Here is a 13,648-nt window from a genome sequence, read left to right on the forward strand (position 1 = left end):
TGTCTTGCAAACACGCAGATTCAAAATCTGCTGAGTTATAAGGACTTCCTCAACTTGAGGCTGTTCTTTAATAAAAAGTACTTTAAGTGAAAATTATTTTCCAGGTCACAACTCCAGCAAGCCTATAAGAACCAAGATCATCATTAAGGAATTCTGTCTAGCTTAAGGGGTTTATAAGTGGCAGATTCTGAAATTTAATTTTTTGCATGATAAAATAGTTCTGATTGTTATTGAATTCTGTCCCTTCAGTAGAATCCTCTGGTTGGTCAGATGTTGATCTGTGAAATTGGCTGTTAGAATTATGGGAGAGTGAGCTAGTTGCTGAATGGCCTTAAAACAAATACTAAAAGAAAACAATGTGACGTTTTGTTGTTGCTTTCTAAGGAGACAATGGAAAAACTTACTTGGCTTGCAACAGAGAGACGTTTAAGCCAAGAAGGAGATTCCGAAGAAGAGAATTCCCAGGAAGAGAACTCTGAGCCTGAGGAAGAGGAGGAGGAGGAGGGGGAAGGAATAGAGAGTTTACAGAAAGATGATGAAATATCTGGAGATGTATCAGAGGAACCTAAATCTGCCTTCACATTGACAAAGGCAGCCCCACAGGTGGAAGCCCACAGAACGACAGCAGGTGAGTTTGGGGGGGGGTTGTTTTGACACAGCACAGGAGGAAATAGAGCTGCTCTCTGCGTTAAAAGCAGAACAGTGAGAAAACTGTATCTGGGTTTAATTTTGCTTAGTGATGCTTTCCAGCTGGCAATTAAATTTTACAACACCGTCACAGTTCTGTAAAGACTGTTCTTACCATGCGTGTGAACAGAGGGGTTTTTTAGTCCATGTGGTGCATTTATGCTTCAAAAATTTGCAGGTGTAGGATTTGTGGTTTGTGTCAGCTCATACCCAATGCCTGTGTGAGAACAATATTAAATAGTCAAATCTTTGATAAATTGAATTTTATTATAAGATCATGTTGGGGAAAAATAAGTGACACCAAATAATACCTTAACAGAATCTGACAAGTGGTGGATGAATTTGAGCGGTGAATTTCGAGGAGGTGGATCTCAGCCCTTTAGTCCAACAGATTCCTAATCTAAAGGCATAAAAATGTCGATGTAGCACTCTTAGCACACTATTTAATTCCCTGTTGTGTGACACCAGTTATTAATCTGTGATGTTAACTCTATTCATGTAAATAATAAGCTAAAATAATAATCTGCAAGTGTTAGCAGCCAGCTCTGATGCTTGTGTTGTATCTCTGTTACCCACGATGGTTTCCTTTGCCCTGGGTATCAGTAGCTGTATCTGTTGTTTCACAGTAGATTGCTGGCTGAGTCACAGCTAGGATGGGTTTGTTGCTGTATCCAGAGATTTTTCCAGTCAGATGCTATAAAAATAAAACAGCCAATTTAAAATACGTTAGCCAGCCTGACTAGTGAACAGTATCTTGCTCATACACTTACAGGAGAGCATAAACAGTTAACTCCTCACTGACTCTGAAAACCTACTTTTCTATTGCAACATCAATCTAGAAGAACAGTATGAGGGATGTATGAGAAGTACCTGTACAACTTGCTTTGTGTTTCTTCACAGGAGAAAACATGAAAGCTCCTGGGAAGAGCAGGAGCTCCCACAGAACCAGAAATAAGAGGGGACGGGCTCGTGCTAGCAAAGATACATCTAAGCTGCTCCTCTTGTATGATGAAGACATCTTGGAGAGAGATCCCCTGCGGGAACAGAAGGATCTGGCATTTGCACAAGCCTATCTGACCAGGGTAAGCCAGAGCAGTCTGCAGCCCAGAAATGGGAACATCATGAGGCCTCTAATGGGGTTCATGCCCGAGCCACGTAACTGCCAGTTCCAACTGGGCACGCTGGATCTGGTCGGGGATGGAGTTCTCTTTCTTCATAGCACCCCATGTAGTGGTCCTTTACCACTACTAATGAGTTTTCATGGCATTGCTCTCCCTCTTCCCTCCCCTGTCCCCCCCGAGGGAGCTGGGGGGTGAGTTGAGGAGCTGGGGGGGTGCTTGGCTGCTGGCTGCAGTCAATCCCACAGCACTGAGCCTCTTTTAATTTCAGAATTCCATGGTCTTGGATTTGGTTCCCTTCTCTCTTGTGAGCAGTTCAGATTTATCTTTTAAAAAAGAGACTGGCTGGCTCAAAACTGGAAGCTCTGTGGAAATTCTGAGTAGCAAGAGATCAAGGATTACTAAACTTGTTTTCTTCCTGGATGTTTTGTAGTCCTGTAAAAATCTGTTGCTCTTTCCAGGTGCGTGAAGCCTTGCAGCATGTTCCTGGAAAGTATGAAGACTTCCTTCGTGTTATCTATGAGTTTGAGATTAGCACGGACAAGCAAACAGCTGTGGATCTCTATTCCACTTTACAGAAACTGTTGCATGACTGGCCACAGTTGCTCACCGATTTTGCTGCCTTTCTTTTACCAGAACAAGCTTTGGAGTGTGGACTGGTAGGTAGAATGAAAGGAGGAGACCCAATTTTAAGCAGACAGTGTCAATGCTTCTGGGAGTGAAAGAATAATGAATTCTTCCTAGGGCAAGCAAGGTAGACAGCTGGTAAATCATTTGCTTACCTTGCTGTTTTATTAATCAGAATTGAAAAGTCTAGTGTTTGTTTTAAGTCTCATTCTAAGTGTTACTGTGGAGCATCAGCCTTTCCCAGTTACTTTGCAGAACCTGCCTGCAGAGACAACAGCAAGTGGAACAGTTCCCTTGTCTCACAAATCAGCCTCCCACTTTGTAAGGTAGAGGGTTTCACCTGTTAGATTCTTTCTGGATTTTCCTATCTTGTGTGCATATGGTTGAAGCAAAACTTCACAGCTCACGTAAGTATGGATTATAGAAAGTTTTGGTTTTCTTCCTCCGCCTCCTCCCAGTTTTGCAATGGATGTCAGTACAAATGGAAAATGAATAGAGAGACAGGCGTTCCGTAGCTTGCTGAACACAGCTAGAGATGCTTGGAAATATATTCCTGAACATGAGGGGGGAATCTTTTTCTTTTGGTCAGTTTGAAGAGCAGCAAGCGTTTGAAAAAAGCCGGAAGTTCCTCAGGCAGCTGGAGATTTGTTTTGCTGAAAATCCTGCCCACCACCAAAAGATCATCAAAGTTCTGCAGAGTTGTGCAGACTGCCTCCCCCAGGAGATTGCAGAGGTAATCGGACATCCAGGTACCTCCTTTCTCTCAGAACCCCTGAGAATGCAATTAGCTGGCCTGCTTCACTCGGGTTCCCCTGTGCTGCTCCTCGAGAGCACGAGAGTTTATCAAGTGTGATCTCCCCTGCGGGGTGTGGTGGAGAATTGAAGCTGCCTCTTCAAGAGGCTTTACAATTAAATGGCCTGTGTGTCTCCTCTCTCCTACTTCCACCGTGCTTTTATTACCTTGCAGGTGAAATTTTAGCTTAGTGCCTCCTACAGGTCAGCCTAGAATTTTGGAGGGATATTTTTTATGCTGATTTCATAGCTGAATGTGGAATGATCTCAAAATATTCATGAAGTAATACTAATGCAAGCATGAACTTCCATGCTGGAGGTCTAATATGCCTTGATGTTCCACTTTGGAAAAATCCCCCTGAAAAGAATGTGATGACATGGAATGAAACACTTATTTTCTCTGGATTTCTCTCTTTCAGCTGAAGACCCAAATGTGGCAACTGTTGAAAGGACACGACCACTTGCAGGATGAGTTCTCTGTTTTCTTTGATCACTTACGGCCCTCAGCCAGCCGCATGGGAGATTTTGAGGAGATCAACTGGACAGAAGAGAAGGAATATGAGGTGGAGCAATCTTCTCCCCAAGACTAGAAAAGATAAAAGCAGAGATACTAGACATGTTCAAACTTAAAGAATTAATAAAAGAATAATGTTTGAACATTAATAAGACTTAAACAGAAAATTGAGGCTGCATTTTCAGAGAGAGGGGAAGTAGCAGGGGCAGATAGCTGTTGGTGGACTGAAGTAAACTTTTTTAAAGTTTTAAAATTTTCAAATTTTTTTAGAGCATTTGTATCTCTTCTAACATAATGGAACTTCTCATGTCCTGGAACTGAGCTCATTATTGAGAAATTGTGGAGAAAAATAAGTTGGGTCTGCTGAAGAGCTATCATGACAGAGCAGTTCTTGTGCGTTTCTTTTTTTGTAGTTTGACGGGTTTGAAGAAGTGTCCCTGCCAGATGTAGAAGAGGAGGATGAACCACCCAAGATGCACACAGCTTCAAAAAATAAAAAGCGGAAAGAGATCGGAGGCCACAACAATGACAAGGTGGGCCTGGGGTATCTCATTAGTCCACATGTCTGGACTCTGAGCAAATGCATGCCCATGAGGGTAAATGTGTGTTCTCGAGAGACATGACAACAGCCTAAAAAGATGTGAAGAAAGGGGATTGAAATGTCTGTTGTGCTCTGCTTGCTAGCAGTGTAACGGTGTTTGTTCTCCGGGTGTGTGCAGAGGGCCACTCTGCCCCTCCCGGCTCACTCTGGGGGTGACACACACACACACACACACCCCTGTCGCGTTGTTACCCTGCACGTGTGTCAGCTGGAGTATGTCTGTTTCCAGGAGGTCGAGTGGGTAGATGGGATGAAGGAATGTTCATGTTCCTGCCATGAAGGCACTAGCGATCTCAAGCTAAAGAAAAGCAAAAGGAGGACCTGCAGCCATTGTAGTAGTAAGGTTAGTTGATAGGCCAAGTCACTGGAGTGGTGAGTGGAATGTAGAGCTCTGCCAAGAGTCCCCCCGTGTCCGGCCTCGGGCCTCGTGTCTCCAAAATAACGTGCTGAGGGAGAAAGTACCTCAGAAGATGAGCAGTAGCATCGCCCTCTTCAAAGCTCGGACCACGCTGCCTGGCCTTCCCCCATCTATCTCCTGCTCACTCCCTACTGCCCCTCCTTGCTGTGCTAAATAGTGTTAATTTTGACGTTTTCTTGAGTTAAGAATAAGCTTTTTTTAGTGGAAGATGCTTGTGTGGCCACTATGTTGAAAGAACCATACCTGTTGATAACAAAAAAGATTCAGCTTTCTAACTGCAAACGTATTGCCAAACTGAAGCCTTTATTAGGGTCAAGGGGTCCCTTGGGAGCAAAGGCTGACGTGTTGGGTTTGGACTGATACACCACATCTGTAACTGTCTGCCTGTCTGTTGATCTGCAGGTGTGTGAAAACAAATTTTATAAAAACAAAGATTCTCATGAGCTGACTGCAAGCCTTGTTCAACAAGAATCAAGTCCCCCGCCTGAAGGGAAGGATTCTGGAATGTCGAAGGAGCCTGCAGAAGAAAGCCTGGACAACAGAGATGAGGGAGAGGATGTCCAGAGCAGAACAAAAACCGTGTCTAGGAAAGGGGACTCTCTGGCTTCAGGTGTGTGAAAGTCTTGTGTACAGACAGGTACATCATTCGTCTTCAGACTGGTTCACAGAGATGACAATAGGCATAGGGCTTTCTGATGCACATTTACTGAGATAAAGGAGATTATTAGAAGTTCTCTTTTTTTTTTTTTTCCCTTGTGTTCATCCACTCTGGATGCTCTAAACATACAGATGTCTAGAGCATTCTCTTCAAATAAAGCTTTCCTGACTAGAGAAATACTCCCCCCTTTTCAGAATGATTGGTCCATTTAAGCTTCTCTTGCTAGCGTGCTAATCCCATTCCTGGTACTACCAGGTCATGATGCTGTGTTGGTTTTTTTTTTCCAGTTTTCATTTTAGCACAAAAATTCAAAATCACCATCTCTCTAATCTTCCTTTAAATGATCTCTTTCATGTTACTTAGTGTTTCCCTCAGTCTGGTACAGACAAGGGGAAACATGATTGTTGCAGGATAAACCTGAAAGAGATCTCTTCCCTCTTGCAGTAACTGTGTCTGAGTTAATGCTGCTGTTGGAGGCAAGGCCCAGGTTTAAACGCAGTGGTTTAAATGTAATGCAACTTGATGTCTAGTTAATAGTGGGTCTGTAAATCGGGTGACACGTGCAGAAATTTGTTTCCTGTGAAAATTTTGTTCTGCGCAAGGCACTGAAGCTTTTTCACATGTCCATCACTTCTTCACACAGCAGCTGGTTGTAGGAACCCACAGTGGTGAAGAAAATTGTGGCTGCAGAGTTGCCTCCTTTCAAGTACAGGATGGGTAAAGTGCAGATAGAATCACAAAGCTGCTCTCAAACTGTGTTCTCACAGCATTATGCTCTCGAATAATTTTTTAAAAAAAATCTTAAAAAGTAAATGAATAAAGCCTCCAGAAATTTTTCTTAGTAACAGCTAGTCTAAACTTGTTTGGGTTTCTTACCAGGATCTCAGCTGGAAGGAAAGATTGTCTCCAGCAGACACGCATCTTCTGAAAAAGCTGCACTGCCTGATAATCAGGTTCAAGAAGCAGGTGTCAGTGTTGTGAGCGCTGCAGGGGACAGCGACTCTATCACTGGCCCCAGATGGACACCGCTGCAAAAAGCTACTCTGAAACTACCTCAAGAAACCAAAGACTGCCCTAGCACTGTGGAGAGTGAGGGGCTAAACCAGCATCAGGGAACTGCAGGTGCTTCCCTTGGGCTGAGCAGAGATCTGCTGCTGTCTTCCCGTTCTGCTACAGCAAAAGGTTTAACGGGGTCCAGTTCCTCTTCTGCAAAGAGTTTATGTCAGACTGAAGGGCTTCATTCTGATGCCTCAGATAAGCTCGCTGGGTTTGGTCATGCTTCAAAATCAGTGAAAGAATTTGAGGGACCACCTTTATCTCTGGAAGGAAAAGCTGAAGCAAAGCAGGGTTGGATAACCCCAGGTAGAAAACCAGCACTGGGTAAAAGCTGCAGCTCACAGTCCCTTGATAATTGCAGTTTGGAAACAGATGATACAGGCTGCACTGGAAACTTTCCTGAGAGCAGATTAAAGTCAAATGCAAACAACCGCTTCCAGATGCATCAGCACCCTGAGCAGCCGGAATACAGAGTGGTTACTGCCTCCCTGGGGCAAAAGGAAGAGGAGCAGCAGCAGCAGCAGCGAGTCACAGAAGCAACTGTGTGTGCCAAGAACAGCAAAGTCAGCTCGACGGGGGAGAAGGTTGTCCTCTGGACCAGGTATATCTGCCTGAACTAACACCGTGCATCCTTCGTGCGTTCAGTATTTGGCTTCAGCTTTCATGTTATAGAATATCCTGTGGTTTAGTTTTGTATTCCCATCTTCTAATGTCTTCTGCCCCCCTCCCTTTGAATAGTCACAGAATCCCAAAATCATTCCGGTTGGAAAAGCCCCTCGGGATCAGCGAGTCCAACCCTCAGCCCGACTCTACAAAGTTCTCCCCTACCCCACATCCCCCACAGCTCATCCCAACGGCCCTGAAACCCCCCCAGGGATGGGGACTCCCCCCTCCCTGGGCAGCCTGTTCCGCTCTCTGACCACTCTTGCTGGGAAACATTTTCTCCTCCTGCCCAGCCTGACCCTCCCCTGTGGCAGTTTCCAGCCGTTCCCTCTTGTCCTGTCCCTGATCCCCTGGGAGCAGAGCCCAGCCCCAGCCTCTCTGCAATGTCCCGTCAGGAGCTGCAGAGAGGGATGAGGGCTCCCCTCAGCCTCCTCCTCCTCACACTGAACACTCCCAGCTCCTTCCCTGCCTCCTCACAGGATTGATTCTCCAGCCCTTCCCCAGCCTCGTTGCCCTCCTCTGCCCTCGCTCCAGCCCCTCGAGATCTCTCTGGGATTGAGGTGCCCAAACCTGGACACAACCCTCCAGGTGTGGCCTCCCCAGGGCAGAGCACAGGGGGACTGTCACCTCCCTGCTCCTGCTGGTCACACTATTGCTGATACAAGCCAGGATGCCGTTGGCTTTCTTGGCCACCCGGGCACACTGCTGGCTCCTGTTCAGCTGCTTGTCACTGAGAACCCCCAGACCCTTCTCTCCCAGACAGCTCCAGCCACCCCTCCCTGAGCTGCCTTGTTTCCTCTAACCATGGTCTGTCACAGCCATCTCAGTCCTGTGAGAAATAGTCTGCTCGTGGTGATGTTATTACTGTAGAACTTTTCCTTCAAAAAGCTTAAAACCAGTCTAAATTACAGCTCTGCCTGGCGCTCTGTCTTGTGACTGGTGGTGGTAGCAGCAGTGAGGGGACAAGCCTGCAGGCCTCGCTCTCTGGCCGTTGTCCTTACCCAGGAACAGGCCTCCCGGGCTTGAAGTGTGGCAACAGTTGTTCTCGGCTGCTGCCACGGCTGCTGTCCTGTTTTGCAGGGAGGCTGACAGAGTCATCCTGACCACCTGCCAGGAGAAAGGAGCCCACCTGGAAACCTTCCATGCCATCTCGCAGAAACTGGGCAACAAGACGGCCAGTGAGGTGAGGGGGTTGTGTCAGAAAGGGCATCTGCGACGGGGAAGGGGAGAGGAGGGAGAGGTGGTTTGCTGTCATATAGTCTCACAAACTTAATTTGATGCTGCATCAGAGAAAAATCATCCTGATTGCAAATAAAAAATCAGAACAAACCCCCGTGTCTTGTAGTGGAACCAAAAGTCATGACTGCCGTGGTGTTTCTTACAGCAGTATTACCATTGATACTCTAGCGTTGTACTTGGTACCAGAATTGTTCCAGTGAGTGCTGCTTGGGGTCCAGCCTTCTACTTCAGTACAGGGGAGCTGCTGGGTTCTGTCCTTTAACCTTCCCACATCACTGCTCAGGAATCTTCCTACACTGCCATTTTTTTTCCCTGCAAGTTAGTAGAATGTAACTGTTCTTCCAGAGAAAACAGAACCCAGTGCTTTTTTCATTTCTTCCCCTTTATGACTGAATCTTGCTTAAAATGTGACTGTGGGTTTAACGTAAAAGCAGAAACCACCCTGAACTTTGTAATATGAAATTTCCATTTGACACCACCTTTAGGTCACTAAGTCATCCTGGATTCCCCTTGTTCTGCAGGTATCCCGCAGGTTCAGAGAACTGATGAGGCTGTTCCATACATCCTGTGATGGGAGCTCTGAAGATGAGGAGGATGCAACCAGTACCAGTAACACAGACCAGCTGTCAGATAAAGATCTTCTGCTTTCTGAGGAAGAACCTGATGACTAAGGTTTTTCTGGCTCGATAAGCTACTGACTGCATTGGAAGGAGAGTTGTTTGCCAGTTTGCTGCTAGACAGGTGCTGTGGATAAAGGAAAAATGTTTGCACAGGTACTAAAGATAGCACCTTTTTTTTTTTTGTGGTTCACTTCCTGCTACACTTCTGACAAGCTGCACTTCTCAACCTGTATGAAACTAAAGGAATGAAGGAAGGGGGTAGGGTGGTAACATTCTCTAGAAACCCACCTGGGGAGCTGACAGTGACATGACAGAAGTGATGCTTGTGGACACTGACCTCACTCCGTGGTGAAGACTGGGCCACCAGCCTTTGAGAAGAACATGTAAATATTGTACCATAAATTGTCTGTTTTCATGTGGAACAAACACATGGGTTTTTTTGTAAGTTTTTTTCCCCTTGTGTTGATTGTACGTGGGAAAGTTACAATCTGAATTCTGTATTTATTGTGTGGTCTTATTCTAACAGGCAGAAGAAATCCACTTTTCAGAGTTTTAAAAAAAACCCCAAACATCCAAAACCAGCCCCCCCCCCAAGCAGCATTCTTCCTTTATAAAACAACTGCAAGTAGCTGGAGGACTTTAAGCCAGCCTTTGTAACAGGATTTTGATGAAATGAAAAGAAAGTACCATCTTTAAAGCCATTCCCTTTATTTTGAAAGTGATCTTAAAGATATTCTTACTTCCAGTATCTCTAGTAATAAAGATGAGTTAGTCCGAATCTGCTTCATCTTCAGATTCATCTGCTTCAAACCCCGTTTCGTAGCACTGGGCTAAAGTCCTCAGCTCCTGCAAGGCCTCCTGGAAGTCCTCGTGCTCGACCCCAGCAGAGAAGAAGCTGGGCCAGCGCCGCACGTCGGCCTGGTGCAGGTCCTGGTGCAGGCTGCGGAGGAGCGTGCGCAGGGCGGGCGAGGACTGCAGGCCCGCCAGGACGGGGATGCTCTCCACCGCTGCAGGGACAACAGCTTTGTTCAGACACACCCAGGAGCATGTTTCACAAGCAGTTGTTTTACTTGAACTCAGTGTAGTGTAAAAGTTGCTTAACACTCATCAGGTTTTTTGCCCTACAAACACCCAGAAGTGTGGGTTCCGTGTTTGTTTTTTAAAAAATAATTCTTTACCTTTGCTAGACCCTCCTGCCCCACATCTCTTTCTGTGGCAAAGTTTAAGGGGCACTTGTTACCTGCTGAGGAATAACTGGGAGGTTTGTCCTGGAGGAAGCCTTGTCTGGTAAGAAGAGGAGAAAAAAACTGGGGGTAGGGAGGAAGGGTGTGACATGGCTGCTCGAGCACGTGGGATGTGCTGTAAGGAAGAAGGTGAATAAAATTACCAAAAGCTTGTTCTACCTTCAGTTTCTAGTTAGTGTTCCCTGGTCAAAAATTAAAAAGACTGTTACCAACCTGAACGCCCCAGGAAACAGAGTGTGTAAGTAATGCTGGAGAACCTGCTCCGTGCTCTCACAAGCGTGGAGGGGAGAAGGGGGCTGCTTTCCTGGACAGCTGCAAAGACAATTCATAGTTTTCAAGGTAACTTGACTGAAAATGTCAGTGACTCAGCTGCTTTGTAGCTGTTTTGCTGTAAAGTCAGTAGCACAGAACTGGTTGGATAACTAGACTTTTTTTTTTTTTTCCTTTTCCATTCAGCTGACACTCCTAATAGGAGGATTGTAACACTCGTAAGAAATCCTTGCTGTTGAGAGTGCCAGAGGACTGGAAGGAGAAGTGCAGTTCAAATGCTGATTACCTGCTGTGACTTTCTTTGCAAACTCCTCGTAGCACAACAGACTGAGCAAAACAGCAGCTGACCTTTTGCTCCCTGCATGAAGAGAGAAGCTTCCAGGGCACGTCCTGCTGGTAGGCACGTAAAGTATCGGGGAGCGAGCAGCCACGTAGGGCAGGAAAAGGAAGAGAAGCCCACGCAGCCACAACCTACGAGTCGGAGAGGGGGAGACAAACCACCGTCCCGAACACGCTCCCCAGCTCCTGCCCTGCGTGGAGGGAGGTAGAACCACAGCTCCTGCCTCCAGCGGGAGTCCAGGCAGAGCTGAGAGGAGCAGAAGCTGCTTGTTCTCTGCCCTGACCTTTCTCCCAGAGAAGTTGAGCGTTTCAGCGAGGTGCATCATGGAGCCCTGAGAGGAGCAGAGCCGGTACGGAGCAGTGAGGGTGTCGAGCGCGGCTGCCAGGATCGCGCTGCTGTGGTAGTGCAGTGAGGCCTGGGGAGGGAAACAAAGGGCAGAGTTACAGACAAACCTAAGCATGTTGTAAATTGTGCTTTTATAGAGGTCGTGTTTAACAGTTCTTTCAGGTTTTGGATAAGCAAGTCAGCTGTGTGCTAACACATGATCTGTTGCCAGTTCCCTTGTCTGAGCACTAAAGCTGCTGGAGTTACACACTCCACACATGAAGAATAATGCAGTGAAGGCAGAAAGTGAAGGCAGTACACCAACAGAAAGACTGCAAAAAAGGAAACGTGTTAGTATTATTTAAAGCATGAAAAACCTATGGGAACAAAAAGTTGGCAGTTAACTCTGCTAACAGTGAAAAAGCAGGAAAAAAAAAAAAAGTCTTTTCTGCTTAGCAGAACACTGTCATGAAAAAAACACTGCTAAAAATACATAAACTGCAGAAAACACTTCCAGAGAGTGGTGGAAGCCAGCCAAGGTAGGTGTGGTTCTAGCTCAGCTGCTCTGGGGTACGTACATCGTAGTTTATGTAGGGGAAGGCGAGGGGAGGTTGGGGCCTGATTCCGAGACTCCCACTGAGCGACAGGGGACAGAAGAGGGAGCTGTGGCTGGAGAGGTGGACGATTCCTAGGGCTGTGTTCATCAGTCTGTAAAAGTTCTTCTGGTGATCCTGGGGTGGAAAAAAAAATACAATCTCAAAGATGCAACAAGAAACAAGTCTAATCCCAGTTGGGCTCGGAAGCATGCCTGGTTCTTGTTTTTCCCCGTTGTTTACTTACTCCCACGTTACTCAGGACTGGAGTTAAGCCCCAGGTCAGGATTCCTTTTCCTGAATACTCATCGTAGAGCAGTTCTGTCACCTTGGCACCAACTCCAGAGAATCCATCGTGTAGGTCACAGAGGACTTGAAACCCCTGTGTAAAATGATGGCAGCGTCTGAGATTCGGCTTAATCCTGAGTGGAAAGTTTCCTCAAAGAAAAGGGAGTTTGGCTTAAGCTGCCCAACCTGCAGATAATCACACTCTTCAACATAGAAATGCAACCGATCTTCCAACTCCTCTAGGCAGCTGGGATCCTGCAGCAGCCTTTCACCTTGTCCAAAGGCTTCTAGGCAACCGCACTCCCTGAGGAAAAAAACAAAAGGGGTGAAAAAAGCTTATTCTATCTCCTTAATTTTGCCTTCAAGGAAAAATTAAGATCCCGTTCTGGACAGCAGGTTCCGAACCAAAGCTCGAGGCCGTACCCATCGTGCATGTACTGTCGGATGACGTAGATGCTCTTGGGGTGCAGGCGCACGCTGAGGAAATCGGACCAGACCTGGGTGCTGCTGCCCGAGGGCCCGGCGGGTCGGGCCGGGGCAGGAGCCGCGCCTGGAACGAGGGAGAGGAGCAGAGCAAAGGTCTCTTCAACTCCCACCATCCCCTTGGATAAGGAAAACAAACCCCGCTTTTCCCTCATCCAGTTTCTTAGCCTATTTCTGTGCGCGAAGAACTCTTTATCCCGGTTTTCCTTCTGCCCCCGGGCGCGCTCGCTGTCCCCTTCGGCAGCTCCCTGATCCCGCCGAACGGACCGAACCCCCGGGCCGCAGCCGGGACCGGGCGAGCGCTGCCCAGAGCGCGCCGCCCCGCACCTTGGACCGAAGCGCCGGAGCTTCCCTTCCCCTCGGCGGACGCGTCCTCCTAAGGAGACGGCGCGGGCGTTAGGCGCGGGCGTGCTACCGGGCAGGAGCGAAAGCCCCGAGCGCAGCGCACCCCGGGGCCCCTCGGCGGGCCCGGCAGCCGCCGCGCCCCGTCCCCCCCGCCCGCCCTCACCGTCCGGGCGCCGGCGTCCCGCGGCGCGGAGCCCCCGGCCGAGGCTCGCTCCAGGCAGGCCGCCACCTCCCCGTCCCTGCAACACAAACGGGCGGCAGCTGCCGGCGGCCCCGCGCCGCCGCCGCCCCCCTCCCGCACTCACCAGGCCACCGGTGCCTCCGGGTCGGCGCCGCCGGCGCTCAGCGCGCTCACGCCGCCTGCAAGAGAGGCCGGTGACGGCGGGGCCGCCCCCCCGGTTCCCGGTCCCGCCCCCGACGCCCCCCCCCGGTACCTTTGAGCTCCAGCGCCACCAGGCGCGGCGTGTGCTGCGCGTCCCGCCCGGCGCGGAGCAGCGCGGTGGCGCGGAGCTCGCCGGCCTCGCCGGGGCTGCGCAGCGCGGCGGCCTGCGGGAGCGGGGCAGCGGGTCAGCCCCGCGGCCCCGGGCCCCTTCCCGGCCCCCCCCCCCGGCCCGGCCCCCACCTGCAGCCCCCACCAGTGCGCCCCCACGCAGCCCGCGTAGCGCCCGAGCTGCAGCGTCACCGCCTCCCCCGGCATGGCCCCGGCCCCGCTCCCGGCGCAGGCGCGGGACCGCCCCCCGCCCCGGCCCCCCGCGCGGCGCCCGGAAG

At 48.9% G+C, this 13,648-nt stretch overlaps 2 protein-coding genes across 3 annotated transcripts in view; one reads left to right on the forward strand and one right to left on the reverse strand.

Moving 5' to 3' along the window:
* The window catches only part of GON4L (gon-4 like), a 30,147-nt gene extending 20,376 nt beyond the window's left edge, over positions 1–9,771 (forward strand). The window contains 11 exon segments of the mRNA XM_074929032.1: positions 385–628; positions 1,588–1,769; positions 2,267–2,464; positions 3,022–3,165; positions 3,644–3,787; positions 4,152–4,271; positions 4,569–4,682; positions 5,160–5,367; positions 6,295–7,072; positions 8,215–8,317; positions 8,895–9,771. Coding sequence (XP_074785133.1) covers positions 385–628; positions 1,588–1,769; positions 2,267–2,464; positions 3,022–3,165; positions 3,644–3,787; positions 4,152–4,271; positions 4,569–4,682; positions 5,160–5,367; positions 6,295–7,072; positions 8,215–8,317; positions 8,895–9,044 — 2,385 coding nt within the window. The 3' untranslated portion in view covers positions 9,045–9,771.
* On the reverse strand, positions 9,685–13,612 carry MSTO1 (misato mitochondrial distribution and morphology regulator 1). Of its 2 annotated transcripts, none has more exons than XM_074929033.1 (14): positions 13,503–13,612; positions 13,315–13,426; positions 13,186–13,240; positions 13,044–13,119; positions 12,863–12,911; positions 12,476–12,602; positions 12,239–12,356; positions 12,012–12,146; positions 11,750–11,902; positions 11,131–11,262; positions 10,794–10,978; positions 10,451–10,549; positions 10,234–10,352; positions 9,685–10,000 (listed from the first exon to the last, which is right to left on the reverse strand). In XM_074929033.1, the coding sequence occupies exons 1-14, from the start codon at positions 13,575–13,577 to the stop codon at positions 9,762–9,764; spliced, it is 1,674 nt and encodes a 557-aa protein (XP_074785134.1). In that variant the 5' UTR covers positions 13,578–13,612; the 3' UTR covers positions 9,685–9,761. The 2 variants fall into 2 exon arrangements, with proteins under 2 accessions (XP_074785134.1, XP_074785135.1); XM_074929034.1 differs by having other exon boundaries at positions 10,856–11,037.
* Positions 13,613–13,648: the final 36 nt, after the last annotated feature.

The sequence above is a fragment of the Athene noctua genome, chromosome 29 (genome assembly GCF_965140245.1).
Source record: "Athene noctua chromosome 29, bAthNoc1.hap1.1, whole genome shotgun sequence".
Taxonomy (NCBI): Eukaryota; Metazoa; Chordata; class Aves; order Strigiformes; family Strigidae; genus Athene; species Athene noctua.